At 50.5% G+C, this 13,309-nt stretch overlaps 1 protein-coding gene across 2 annotated transcripts in view; it reads left to right on the forward strand.

Moving 5' to 3' along the window:
• The window catches only part of sgsm1a (small G protein signaling modulator 1a), a 303,238-nt gene that overhangs the window by 190,181 nt on the left and 99,748 nt on the right, over positions 1–13,309 (forward strand). For both annotated transcript variants that reach the window (XM_072477396.1, XM_072477309.1), the window contains exon 12: positions 4,896–5,025. In XM_072477396.1, the coding sequence (XP_072333497.1) occupies positions 4,896–5,025 (130 nt within the window). The remainder of the gene's footprint in view (positions 1–4,895; positions 5,026–13,309) is intronic.

Raw genomic sequence — 13,309 nt, forward strand, 5'->3', positions numbered from 1 at the left:
AGTACCCTTAGAAAGGGCAATTTGATCCTTTTTTCAAAATCTTTATGTTTGCTCTCAGAATCGTGCAAACTATGCATGACCCTCTCTCTGTACTGTTGTGCAGAATTCCAGTTTATAACTTTTAAGATTCCAGACCAGACCCCAGCAGTTGCCAGGATACAGGACAGAAATCCCAATATTTAATTTAATTTATAGACTGTGAGGAAAGGATACTTTGCTCCAGGAATGATTCCATACACAAATAGAGATATTGGATATTAAAACAAACTTTATTACCAACACAGTATTACTAACTTTAGCATCACAAAGAAAAATAGCTTACAATTACCCATTAAACAATGCTTAACAATACAATGAAACAATAACCCTCAACTGCTATCTTTACCTCCACTCAAACAGCACCCAGCTCCGGTCAAAATCCACTTTGAAATACAGTTGGCCGACCCAGGAATACTTGCTGTAAAGAGGTGTCTTGGATAAACCACTTTGAGAAGGAGAGATCCTTCAAGAACTCAGCTTGCAGATTCTTGCCTGTCGAACTACTCTTTAATCTGCCAGCCTTTTTAAAAACTGTTGTCCTGTCCACAGGCAAAATCTTTTTAACTAAATTGCTTTGAGAGAAGAAGCTCCTTTGTTCACAGATGGATCTAAACTCACTGTTTCTCCAGAAACTGATAGTCTGGTCTGTCCCCAGTCAAATCTTTAACTGAACTGAAACTCCGAAACCCAACACCTGACTGTTTCAGCATCTGGCTCCTCCCATTAATGACATTGCCTTACTAAGCTGAACACAATGTCTATAATTATCTACTCCCCAGGGGATTATCTTAATATAACAGGTACTACGTAGCCTTGATATGTATGTCCCTGTCAGGCAGGGAAGAGATGGTCGAGTGAGGGAACCATGGTTGACAAGAGAGGTTGAATGTCTTGTTAAGAGGAAAAAGGAGACTTATGTAAGGCTGAGGAAACAAGGTTCAGACAGGGCATTGGAGGGATACAAGATAGCCAGGAGGGAACTGAAGAAAGGGATTAGGAGAGCTAAGAGAGGGCATGAACAATCTTTGGCGGGTAGGATCAAGGAAAACCCCAAGGCCTTTTACAAATATGTGAGAAATATGAGAATGACTAGAGCGAGGGTAGGTCCGATCAAGGACAGTAGCGGGAGATTGTGTATTGAGTCTGAAGAGATAGGAGAGGTCTTGAACGAGTACTTTTCTTCTGTATTTACAAATGAGAGGGGCGATATTGTTGGAGAGGACAGTGTGAAACAGACTGGTAAGCTCGAGGAAATACTTGTCAGGAAGGAAGATGTGTTGGGCATTTTGAAAAACTTGAGGATCGACAAGTCCCCCGGGCCTGACGGGATATATCCAAGGATTCTATGGGAAGCAAGAGATGAAATTGCAGAGCCGTTGGCAATGATCTTTTCGTCCTCACTGTCAACAGGGGCAGTGCCAGGGGATTGGAGAGTGGCGAATGTTGTGCCCCTGTTCAAAAAAGGGACTAGGGATAACCCTGAGAATTACAGGCCAGTTAGTCTTACTTCGGTGGTAGACAAAGTAATGGAAAGGGTACTGAAGGATAGGATTTCTGAGCATCTGGAAAGACACTGCTTGATTAGGGATAGTCAGCACGGATTTGTGAGGGGTAGGTCTTGCCTTACAAATCTTATTGAATTCTTTGAGGAGGTGACCAAGCATGTGGATGAAGGTAAAGCAGTGGATGTAGTGTACATGGATTTTAGTAAGGCATTTGATAAGGTTCCCCATGGTAGGCTTCTGCAGAAAGTAAGGAGGCATGGGATAATGGGAAATTTGGCCAGTTGGATAACAAACTGGCTAACCGATAGAAGTCAGAGAGTGGTGGTGGATGGCAAATATTCAGCCTGGATCCCAGTTACCAGTGGCGTACCGCAGGGATCAGTTCTGGGTCCTCTGCTGTTTGTGATTTTCATTAATGACTTGGATGAGGGAGTTGAAGGGTGGGTCAGTAAATTTGCAGACGATACGAAGATTGGTGGAGTTGTGGATAGTAAGGAGGGCTGTTGTCGGCTGCAAAGAGACATAGATAGGATGCAGAGCTGGGCTGAGAAGTGGCAGATGGAGTTTAACCCTGAAAAGTGTGAGGTTGTCCATTTTGGAAGGACAAATATGAATGCGGAATACAGGGTTAACGGTAGAGTTCTTGGCAATGTGGAGGAACAGAGAGATCTTGGGGTCTATGTTCATACATCTTTGAAAGTTGCCACTCAAGTGGATAGAGCTGTGAAGAAGGCCTATGGTGTGCTCGCGTTCATTAACAGAGGGATTGAATTTAAGAGCTGTGAGGTGATGAAGCAGCTGTACAAAACTTTGGTAAGGCCACATTTGGAGTACTGTGTACAGTTCTGGTCAGCTCATTTTAGGAAGGATGTGGAAGCTTTGGAAAAGGTGCAAAGAAGATTTACCAGGATGTTACCTGGAATGGAGAGTAGGTCTTACGAGGAAAGGTTGAGGGTGCTAGGCCTTTTCTCATTAGAACGGAGAAGGACGAGGGGCGACTTGATAGAGGTTTATAAGATGATCAGGGGAATAGATAGAGTAGACAGTCAGAGACTTTTTCCCCGGGTGGAACAAACCATTACAAGGGGACATAAATTTAAGGTGTAAGGTGGAAGGTATAGGAGGGATATCAGAGGTAGGTTCTTTACCCAGAGAGTAGTGGGGGCATGGAATGCACTGCCTGTGGAAGTAGTTGAGTCAGAAACATTAGGGACCTTCAAGCAGCTATTGGATAGGTACATGGATTACGGTAAAATGATATAGTGTAGATTTATTTGTTCTTAAGGGCAGCACGGTAGCATTGTGGATAGCACAATTGCTTCACAGCTCCAGGGTCCCAGGTTCGATTCCGGCTTGGGTCACTGTCTGTGCGGAGTCTGCACGTCCTCCCCGTGTCTGCGTGGGTTTCCTCCGGGTGCTCCGGTTTCCTCCCACAGTCCAAAGATGTGCAGGGTAGGTGGATTGGCCATGATAAATTGCCCTTAGTGTCCAAAATTGCCCTTGGTGTTGGGTGGAGGTGATGAGTTTGGGTGGGGTGCTCTTTCCAAGAGCCGGTGCAGACTCAGGGGGCCGAATGGCCTCCTTCTGCACTGTAAATTCAATGATAATCTATGATTAATCCAGGACAAAGATTCGGCACAACATCGTGGGCCGAAGGGCCTGTTCTGTGCTGTATTTTCTATGTTCTATGTTCTAATGAACAAAGTTCCATTATCCCAACTTCAGAAGCAACATTCATGACTGGAATGAATTATGATCTTACTTTTATGATGTTATAATTGCACCTCAGTCTCCAAAGAGCCTAGCTGCTTTTCAAACCTGGAGTATTAAAAACAAGACTGCAGCAGTCACGCACTAACCCAGGCTTTTAACCCTCACGGCACCAGCTACATATAATACAATATATCTGAAATTCCTACAATCATCACACTTTGATGTTGATTGTAATGTCACCTCAGATTGTGCCCTAATAGGATGGCATCGCTGTAGTAGAATGATGCACTCGTGTTGTGCTATGTAGTCATAATGGCCAATGAAGATTGGCGATCTCATTTTTGTTGTGAGAAAATGGGGGAGAAACAATTCACACAATCTGTTCCCCTGGGGTCACTGCGTAATAATCTGAGCAGAGTTAAGGGGCAGTAAATCCACAGTCTTGTTCAGAGGGCTGGGTACCCTGCTTTGGGAAACGGTAAAATCACACTGGTGTTGTCAAGGATGAGTCTCAGGGCTGCAGAAATGGTCTTCAGTTTGCGACTAAATCTGCTGAAACTGAGTGGAGGTGCCTGATCCCGACACTAGGATATTTGAGGGGGGGGGGCCTGAAAGAGCACCGTAACCCCACCTAACATCTTTGGACACTTAAGAGGAAATTTATCATGGCCAATCCACGTAAACTGCACTTTGCGGAGTCAACCACATTGCTGTGGGCCTGGAGTCACATGTAGACCAGGCGGCCGATCTCCTTCCCTAAAAGGCATTAGTGAACCAGATGGGCTTTTACAATAATCAATGATAGTTTCGCGGCCACCATTACTGGGACTAGCTACATATTCCCGATCCAGTGACTGGATTCAAATTCTACCAGCTGCTGTGGTGGGATTTGATCCCATGTCCTCGTAGCGTTCATAGATCATAGCATTTACAGTGCAGAAGGAGGCCATTCGGCCCATCGGGTCTGCACCGGCTCTTGGGAAGAGCACCCTACCCAAGGTCAACACCTCCACCCATCCCCATAACCCAGTAACCCCACCCAACACTAAGGGCAATTTTGGACACTAAGGGCAATTTATCACGGCCAATCCACCTAACCTGCACATCTTTGGACTATGGGAGGAAACCGGAGCACCCGGAGGAAACCCACGCACACACGGGGAGGATGTGCAGACTCCGCACAGACAGTGACCCAAGCCGGAATCGAACCTGGGACCCTGGAGCTGTGAAGCAATTGTGCTATCCACAATGCTACCGTGCTGCCCTAGTTAGGCTGGGTCGTTGGATTATTAGCCCAGTGACAATACCACTACACTGCCATCACCTCTACCACCTGCCCTCCTGCTACAGGAAGCAGCTGAGTCAGATAGTTCCTTCCAAAAGGTATCCACCCAAGCACACGGAGGAAAGAGGAACAGAAAGAGATGGTGAGATGAGGTAGATGGAAAAGGACGAAGAAGTGGAGCATTGACACTAGCACAGAGGAGCTGGGCTGAATGGCCTGTTTCTGTGCTGTGGACTCAATGTAATTCTATGCATATCCTGTAACCTTGTATCTTCCGACCGGTTCCCCGTTCACCTTCCGGCCCCTGTAGCTCATTGCAGATGTTGAGACTGAAATTGTTCATCTGCCTCTAGGGCAAGGTTTTCCCGAAACTCCGAAAGCGAAGCCCTCCAGGATCTGCGGAATCCAGCTCGGACAAGGAGGATGAAGAGGCGACTGACTACGTTTTCCGAATAATCTTCCCGGGTACTAACTCTGAGTTTGGTATGTATCTGATGAAGCTGCTCACACAAACCAGCCAGGGCTGCCTAATGAGGTATGATGGATGTACAGGGTTTACAAACGGTTGGCGTTAGCGTGTTTATCCGTGTACCAGACCTTTCCTATCAGGGTAACTCGGGAATGTTCAGGGTTTTTAACCAAATTAAATGGCAAGTGTTCAATTATAATGTTTTGTTAAGTGTTGATAAGAACATTGCTTTTCTTCACTGACCAGTCCAGCATTTAGTAGAGAACAAAAGAATCAACCAAGTAACATGTGAGATCATTGAGGATGTCTCTTCGAGATCATTGAGGACATCCTTGTGAGGTCATTGAGGATGTCCCTGTGAGGTCATTGAGGATGTCCCTGTGAGTTCATTGAGGACGTCTCTGTGAGGTCATTGAGGACGTCCCTGTGAGGTCATTGAGGAGATCCACTGGGGCGCTGATCCGCTGGGGGGTGTTTTGTATTCATTCATGGAATGTGAGTGCCATTGACAAGGGCGGTATTTATTTGCCGTTAGGAGCCGGTTTACCTTAGTTGGCTGGATAGCTGATTTGTGAAAGCAGCCGATGGTCATCTGGGACTATGGCAACTTTACCGTAACTATTTGTTTGCCCATCCCTAATTGCCCTTGAGAAGATGGTAGTGAGCTGCTTTCTTGAACCACTGCAGTTCAATGCTGTTATAGAAAGAGTTCTGCAATTTTGACTCAGGGTCAGAGAAGGAACAGCGATATAGTTCCTGTCGGTGTGGAGTTCGCACATTCTCCCCGTGTCTGCATAGGTTTCCTCCGGGTGCTCTGGTTTCCTCCCACAGTCCAAAGATGTTCAGGTAAGATAGATTGGCCATTCTAATATTGCCCTTTAGTGTTGGGTTGGGTGGGGTAATGGGTTTGGCGCGGGGTGCTTGTTGAAGGGTTGGTGCAGACTTGATGGGCCGAATGGCCTCCTACACTGTCGGGATTCTATGATAAACTCAGGATGGTGTGTGTCTTGGAGGGGAGCTTGGAGGTGGTGGTATTAACAAGCTTCTGCCATCCTTGCCCTTCTAGGTGGTTGAGACCGTGGGCGGGATTCTCCGATCCCCCGCCAGGTGGGAGAATTGCCGGGGTTCGGCGTGAATCCCGCCCCCGCCATCCTCCTAATACTCCCGCCCCCTAAAAATTGTCCAGGCGTGGGTTGCGCCGCCCGCCTCGGAGAATGGCGGGGTCCGGCGCGACTCAATGGGCCCCGGGGCTGACCGAATTCTCCGGCCCGCGATGGGCCGAAGTCCTGCCCGTTCTTTGCCAGTCCCGCCGGCGTAAATTAGAGTAGATCCCTTACCGGCGGGACCTGGCGGTGCGGGCGGGCTCCGGGGTTCCTGGGGGGTCGCGGGGGGAATCTCGCCCCGGGGGTTGCCCCGACGGTGGCCTGGCCCGCGGTCGGGGCCCACTGATCCGCGGGCGGGCCTGTGCCGTGGAGGCACTCTATTGTTCCACACCGGAGGCTGTGGTCTTCCGCCATTCCCAGTGCGGAAGCGAATCCCTCTGCGCATGCGCGGGGATGACGCCAGCACGCGCTGGCACTCCCACGCTTGCGTCGGCTGGCGGAGGCCCTTCGACGCCGGCTGGCATGGCGCCAAGCCCCTTTCCCGCCGGCCGGCGGGGCGCCAACCACTCTGGGGCGGGCCTAGCCCCTGAAGGTGCAGAAGATTCCGCACCTTTGGGGCGGCCCGATGCCGAAGTGGTCCACGCCACTTCGTCCCACCGGGACTCCCCGCCCTGCCGGGTAGGGGAGAATCCCTTCCCGTTAGTTTGGAAGGTGATGTCGAAAGAGGCTTGGTGAGTTACTGCAGTGCATCTTGTTGATGATACATATGCCCTTTTTCCCTTCGTGTCCAAAAAGGTTAGGTGGGGTTACTGGGTAAGGGTGGAGGTATGGGCTTAAGTAGGGTGCTCGTTCCTAGGGCCAGTGCAGACTTGATGGGTTGAACGGCCTCCTTCTGCACTGTAAATTCCCTGATTCTATGATACGCTACCACTGTGTGTCAGCGGTGGATGTTTAAAGTGTCATGGTGCAGTAAGGTGTGGTTAAAGCGCACAGCTTCCTGCACAATACCTGACCCAGCGCAGTTTAGTTAATATCATCTGCCGCATGAATGGCAGGATGTGAGATGCACATGGAGAGTTGGTCACTTCAGCTCTGATGTGTTCTTGAGTGTTGACTGGAGACCGGGTGCTTCCTAACAAAAGGGAGAGTTCCCCATTGCTACTTTGTAGATCTGCTGGGCTCCAATAATTAAATGGGATGAGGCCTGGCCTCTTGGGTGGTCACATAGGAAGAAACGTGATTTATACTTCCCCCCCCCCTTTAAAATGACTGTGATCTGACTCTGTCCTTTCACAAATTCCTCTCAAACAAAGTGAAGACATCTCCTCATGGCAAAAGACAGTTGGACCATTGACCACAGTAACGCAACCCACAGTAACGCAACCCACAGTAACGCAACCCACAGTAATGCAACCCACAGTGACGCAACCCACAGTGACACAACCCGCAGTAACGCAACTCACAGTGACGCAACCCACAGTAACGCAACCCACAGTAACTCAACCCACAGTAACGCAACCCACAGTAACGCAACCCACAGTAACCCAACCCACAGTTACGCAACCCACAGTAACCCAACCCACAGTAATGCAACCCACAGTAACGCAACCCACAGTAATGCAACCAGACAGTTGGACTATTGGCCACAGTAACGCAACCAGCATTCGGGTATTTCCCAACCAAGATTTTCAACATTGCTGATGTTCCAGTTAAATTTCCGAGGGTTTGCCACATCAGGATCTGACCTCAGATATGTTGCCCCTGCAGTCGACTAATAGAGGGGTGGTTAGCTGGACGAGGTACGAGAGGGTGCTGGCACCTCTGAACCTGTATCCCAGTGAGAAATTGATGTTTTCAGGAGGGGGCCAAAGCAGGTGGAAGTCCTGTGTAGAGATATTTATCTTGTAGAAGGGAAACACAATGCTGTTCAATGGTGTTCAAATATCCTTCATTCTTCTTTTTTTATAAATCTTCTTATTGGCATTTTCAAAATTACATACATTGTTGTTTGTTTTCATTTATTGTTCCGTCACAAAGGTTTCTTCTTGGGTTTCTCTATTTAGGGGCTGGTTTAGCACAGGGCTAAATCGCTGGCTTTGAAAGCAGACCAAGGCAGGCCAGCAGCACGGTTCAATTCCTGTGCCAGCCTCACCGAGCAGGTGCCGGAATGTGGCGACTAGGGGCTTTTCACAGTAACTTCATTTGAAGCCTACTTGTGACAATAAGCGATTTTCATTTCATTACAGTCTGTCGCCGTCTGGCTCAGCATACAATCCTTCTCCACTCCCCCCTCTCCCCCCCCCCCCCCCCCCCTCCCCCCCCACTCCAGCTCCCCTCTCCCTGACACCCCCCACTCCCTCCCTTTCCCCCTTCTGCACTGCTGCCCCCATTCGCTACCTCACCTTGCTCACCCCCCCCACCCCCACCGGGTCCACCCTCTCTTTCCTCTTTCTGTCTTGTCCTGGCTATTTCTCCCTGGCTACTGGCTATTTATTTTTTTATGTGTTGGCCACAAACAGGCCTCGGAACAGTCGGGTGAATGGCTCCCATGTTTTGTGGAAGCCCTCTTCTGACCTACGGACGGTGAATTTGATTTTCTCCATTTGGAGAAATTCCGATAGGTCGGACAGCCAGTCTGCCGCTTTAGGTGGTGTTGCTGACCGCCAGCCGAACAGGATTCTAGGGCAGGCGATCAGGGAGGCAAAGGCAAGGGCGTCCGCCCTCCTCCCCATGAAGAGATCTGGCTGTTCTGATACCCACTTTCGGACATGGCTCCACCCTCATCCCCACCACTTTGGACATTGCCTCGAAGAAGGCTGTCCAGTAACCAGCAATTCTGGGGCAAGACCAGAGCATGTGGGCGTGGTTGGCCGGGCCTCCTTGGGATCGTTCACATCTATTCTCCACCTCCGGGAAGAACCTGCACATTCGGGTTCTGGTCAAGTGGGCTCTATGTACCACTTTTAGCTTTGTTAGATTGAGCCTCGCGCATGTGGAGGTAGAGTTGACCCTGTGCAGTGCTTCGCTCCAGAATCCCCACCTTATTTCGAACCCCAAGTCTTCCTCTCATTTCCTCCTTGTCTTGCCAAGTTCGGTGTCGGCCCTCTCTAGCAGTCGTTCGTACATGTCACTACAGTTCCCTGTGCCCAGGATGTCTGCGTCCAGTAGCTCTTCTACTAGTGTCTGTCGTGGTGGTCACAGGTATATCCTTGTCTCCTTCCGTAGGAAGTTTTTAAGCTGCAGGTATCTGAGTTTGTTGCCTGTAGCTAGTTGGAATATCTGCTTCAGTTCTTCCAGTGTTATGACCCTACCGTCAGTGTCCGTAGGAAGTTTTTACGCTGCAGGTATCTAAGTTTGTTGCATTTAGCTAGTTGGAATATCCTTCATTTTTATAAAGTCACTCTTTATTCCTCCCTTGTATCTCACCTCCAGTTACCACCCACCATCACTGTCTTCCAGTAGTAACTTCCAGTTGTGTTTGAAGTTATGTGACTGACCGGGAGTTGGATGCCCCCTACTTCCCTAATCGAGCTCCGATCGTGCTCAAACTCTCGTCAAGGCTGGTTTACAAACATTCCTTAAGCTTTCCTTCCTACATGACCATCTTGCAGAGCCAGACATGGCACCAAGATCAAGTTCTAACTTAAAACTGGTGCTCCTGATACAATATTCAGTGATGCTTTCATTGGTATATAAGACAAGGCTAGGAATATGGGGCGGGATTCTCCGAACCCACACCGGGTCGGAGAATCGCCGGGGGCTGGCGTGAATCCCGCCCCCGCCGTGTCCCGAAGTCTCCGCCACCAGAGATTCGGCAGGGGTGGGAATCGCGCCGCGCCAGTTGGCGGGCCCACCCCCGCCGATTTTCCAGCCTGCGATGGGCCGAAGTCCCGCTGCTGGAATGCCTGTCCCGACAGCGTGGATTAAACCACCTTTTGAATGGCGGGACAAGGAGGCACGGGCAGGCTCTGGGGGGGGGGGGGGGGGGGCACGGGGCGATCTGGCCCCGCGGGGTGCCCCCATGGTGGCCTGGCCCGTGATCGGAGCCCACCGATCCGCGGGCGGGCCTGTGCCGTGGGGGCACACCTTTTCTTCCTCCTTCGCCATGATCTTCACTATGGCAGAGGCGGAAGAGACCCCCTCCCCTGTGCATGCGCGGGGATGATGTCAGCAGCCGCTGACGCTCCCGCGCATGCGTCACCCGGCGAAGACCTTTCGGCCCCGGCTGGCGTGGCGCCAAAGGCCTTTCCTGCCAGCCGGCGGAGCGCAAACCACTCCGGCGCGGGCCTATCCCTCAAGGTGAGAGCTTGGCCCCTAAAGGTGCGGTGGGGCCATAATGGAGTGGTCCCCGCCACTCCATTATGCCGGAACCCCCCCCGCCCCGCCGGGTAGGGGAGAATCCCGCCCATGATCTGAGTTCAATTAAATCAATCTCTGCCTGACGTTTCTTTATTTCAGAAACCACTGATTGCCCACTCACCAATCGCAGGCTTAATCAATCAATTCAATTCAGTTTTTAAAAAATGATTTTTACACGAGATGTGGGCGTTGCTGGCTGGGCCCGCATTTGTTGCCCATTCCTAAATTGCCCTTGTATTGAGTAATTTGCTTGGCCATTTCTGAGGACAGTTGAGATTCAATCACATTGCTGTGTGTATGGGGTCACATGTAGGCCAGACCGCAAAAGGAAGGCAGATTTCCTTCTCAAAAGGGCATTAGAGAATTCCTACTGTACAGAAGGATTTGAAAGGTGGGAGGTGAGTAATCCACGTTGGCAGGACTCGGCCAAACTCGTCAGCCACTCATAGAATTTATCATAGAATTTGCAGTGCAGAAGGAGGCCATTCAGCCCATCGAGTCTGCACCGGCTCTTTGAAAGAGCACCCTACCCAAGCCCACACCTCCACCCTATCTTCATAACACAGTAACCCCACCCAACACTAAGGGCAATTTTGGACTCTAAGGGCAATTTAGCATGGCCAGTCCGCCTAACCTGCACATCTTTGGTCGGTGGGAGGAAACCGGAGCACCCGGAGGAAACCCACGCAGACCCGGGGAGAACGTGCAGACTCCGCACAGTGACCCAAGCCGGGAATCGAACCTGGGACCCTGGAGCTGTGAAGCAATTCTGCTAACCACCATGCTACCGTGCCCCATCGGGGCCCGGAGAATCGCCAGGGGAGGCCACTGTCAGCAGCGTGGCGGCGATCCCGTGGGCGCCCGAAAAACGGCGCCGGAGAATGGGGAAGTTTACAATCATCCTCATTTTAAAATGTTCAATCTTCTCCTCTGTTCCTTAACATTAATGGTTTAATGCACACCCAAGCGGTTTTCCATATTGGAGGATAATTCCGTTCGGGTTCCCATGGTTTAATTATTCACTTTGTTTTTATTTGAAAATAATTCAGTTTGGATAATAATTTATCAATTGAACAATTTCTTTCCCAGATTCTTTTAACTGATTGATTGTGATTAATTGGTGAATAATGACCAAAAGACCTTAAAACTAGATATCAGTCCAGTGATCCTGCTCCCATCCTTTCCCCAAGGAATCCAGGGTTGGGCGCAGTGTTCCAGATGTGGTCAGATCAAGTTCTTGTCGAAGAACAATACAGTATTTTTTGTATTTAATCACCTCTTAACACAGCTTGTGCTACATCCTTGTGCTACATCCTTGTGACACAGATCACAAACCTTAAGAGATCCATGCACCACAGCACCTGGGTCTACCTCCCGCAGGGATGCATGGTGTGCCCACCCCTGATGTTAGGCCAACCCACATGTGTAATGCGGCATTTATCTTCGTGATATCCGTGATATCTGCCAGGTACAGGTCCACCCCCCGTCACATCTGCAGATGCTGATTTTTTATCCCATCTGGGGTCCTAACCCTTCCACTGGAACACTCCATCACAGGATTTTCACAGTAACCTCAATGCAGTGTTAATGTTAGCCTACTTGTGACAATAATAAAGATTATGGGCGAAATTCTCCCGAAATGGCGCGATGTCCACCGACTGGCGCCCAAAACGGCGCCAATCAGATGGGCATCGCGCCGCCCCAAAGGTGCGGAATGCTCCGCATCTTTGGGGGCCGAGCCCCAACATTGAGGGGCTAGGCCGACACCGGAGGAATTTCCGCCCCGCCAGCTGGCGGAAACGGCCTTTGTTGCCCCGCCAGCTGGCGCGGAAATGACATCTCGGGGCGGCGCATGCGCGGGAGCGTCAGCGGCCACTGACAGTTTCCCACGCAAGCGCAGTGGAGGGAGTCTCTTCCGCCTCCGCCATGGTGGAGGCGGAAGGGAAAGAGTGCCCCCACGGCACAGGCCCGCCCGCGGATCGGTGGGCCCCGATCGCGGGCCAGGCCACCGTGGGGGCACCCCCCGGGGCCAGATCGCCCCGCGCCCCCCCCCCCCCCCAGGACCCCGGAGCCCCCCCCAGGACCCCGCCTTGTCCCGCCGTTCAAAAGGTGGTTTAATCCACGCCGGCGGGACGGGCAATTTATCGGCGGGACTTCGGCCCATCCGGGCCGGAGAATCCAGCGGGGGGGGGGCCCGCCAACCGGCGCGGCCCGATTCCCGCCCCCGCCGATTATCCGGGACCGGAGACTTCGGCAACCGGCGGGGGTGGGATTCACGGCAGCCCCCGGCGATTCTCCAACCCGGCGGGGGGTCGGAGAATGACGCCCCTGATCTTCATCCAAGTGTTCTGTTTATGTGTCGCCTCCTTTATCCCTCCCCCCCAAAAAAAATAAATGCCACTTTCTGCTGCAACCCCCGCCTCCACACTTTGAGCAGCTCATTGCCGAATGTTGAGTGAGTGTCAACCATGTATTGCCTTGTGACACCTTTTGTTCTGAGGGCTGTGATTGGTCAAACAGAAGAAATACTGGAGTAATAAACGTAAGTGCTGCTCTTTTGTTGTGATCTGGCAATATCCAGAATATTCTGTGTTAACATTATCTGGCAATGTCTAGGGTATTCTGTGTTAACATTATCTATTGATATCCAGAATATTCTGTGTTCACATTATCTGTCAATATTCAGAATATTCTGTGTTAACATTATCTGTCAATATTCAGAATATTCTGTGTTAACATTATCTGTCGATATCCAGAATATTCTGTGTTAACATTATCTGGCAATGTCTAGGATATTCTGTGTTAACATTATCTGTTGATATCCAGAATATTCTGT

Source organism: Scyliorhinus torazame, chromosome 1, assembly GCF_047496885.1.
Source record: "Scyliorhinus torazame isolate Kashiwa2021f chromosome 1, sScyTor2.1, whole genome shotgun sequence".
Lineage (NCBI taxonomy): Eukaryota > Metazoa > Chordata > Chondrichthyes > Carcharhiniformes > Scyliorhinidae > Scyliorhinus > Scyliorhinus torazame.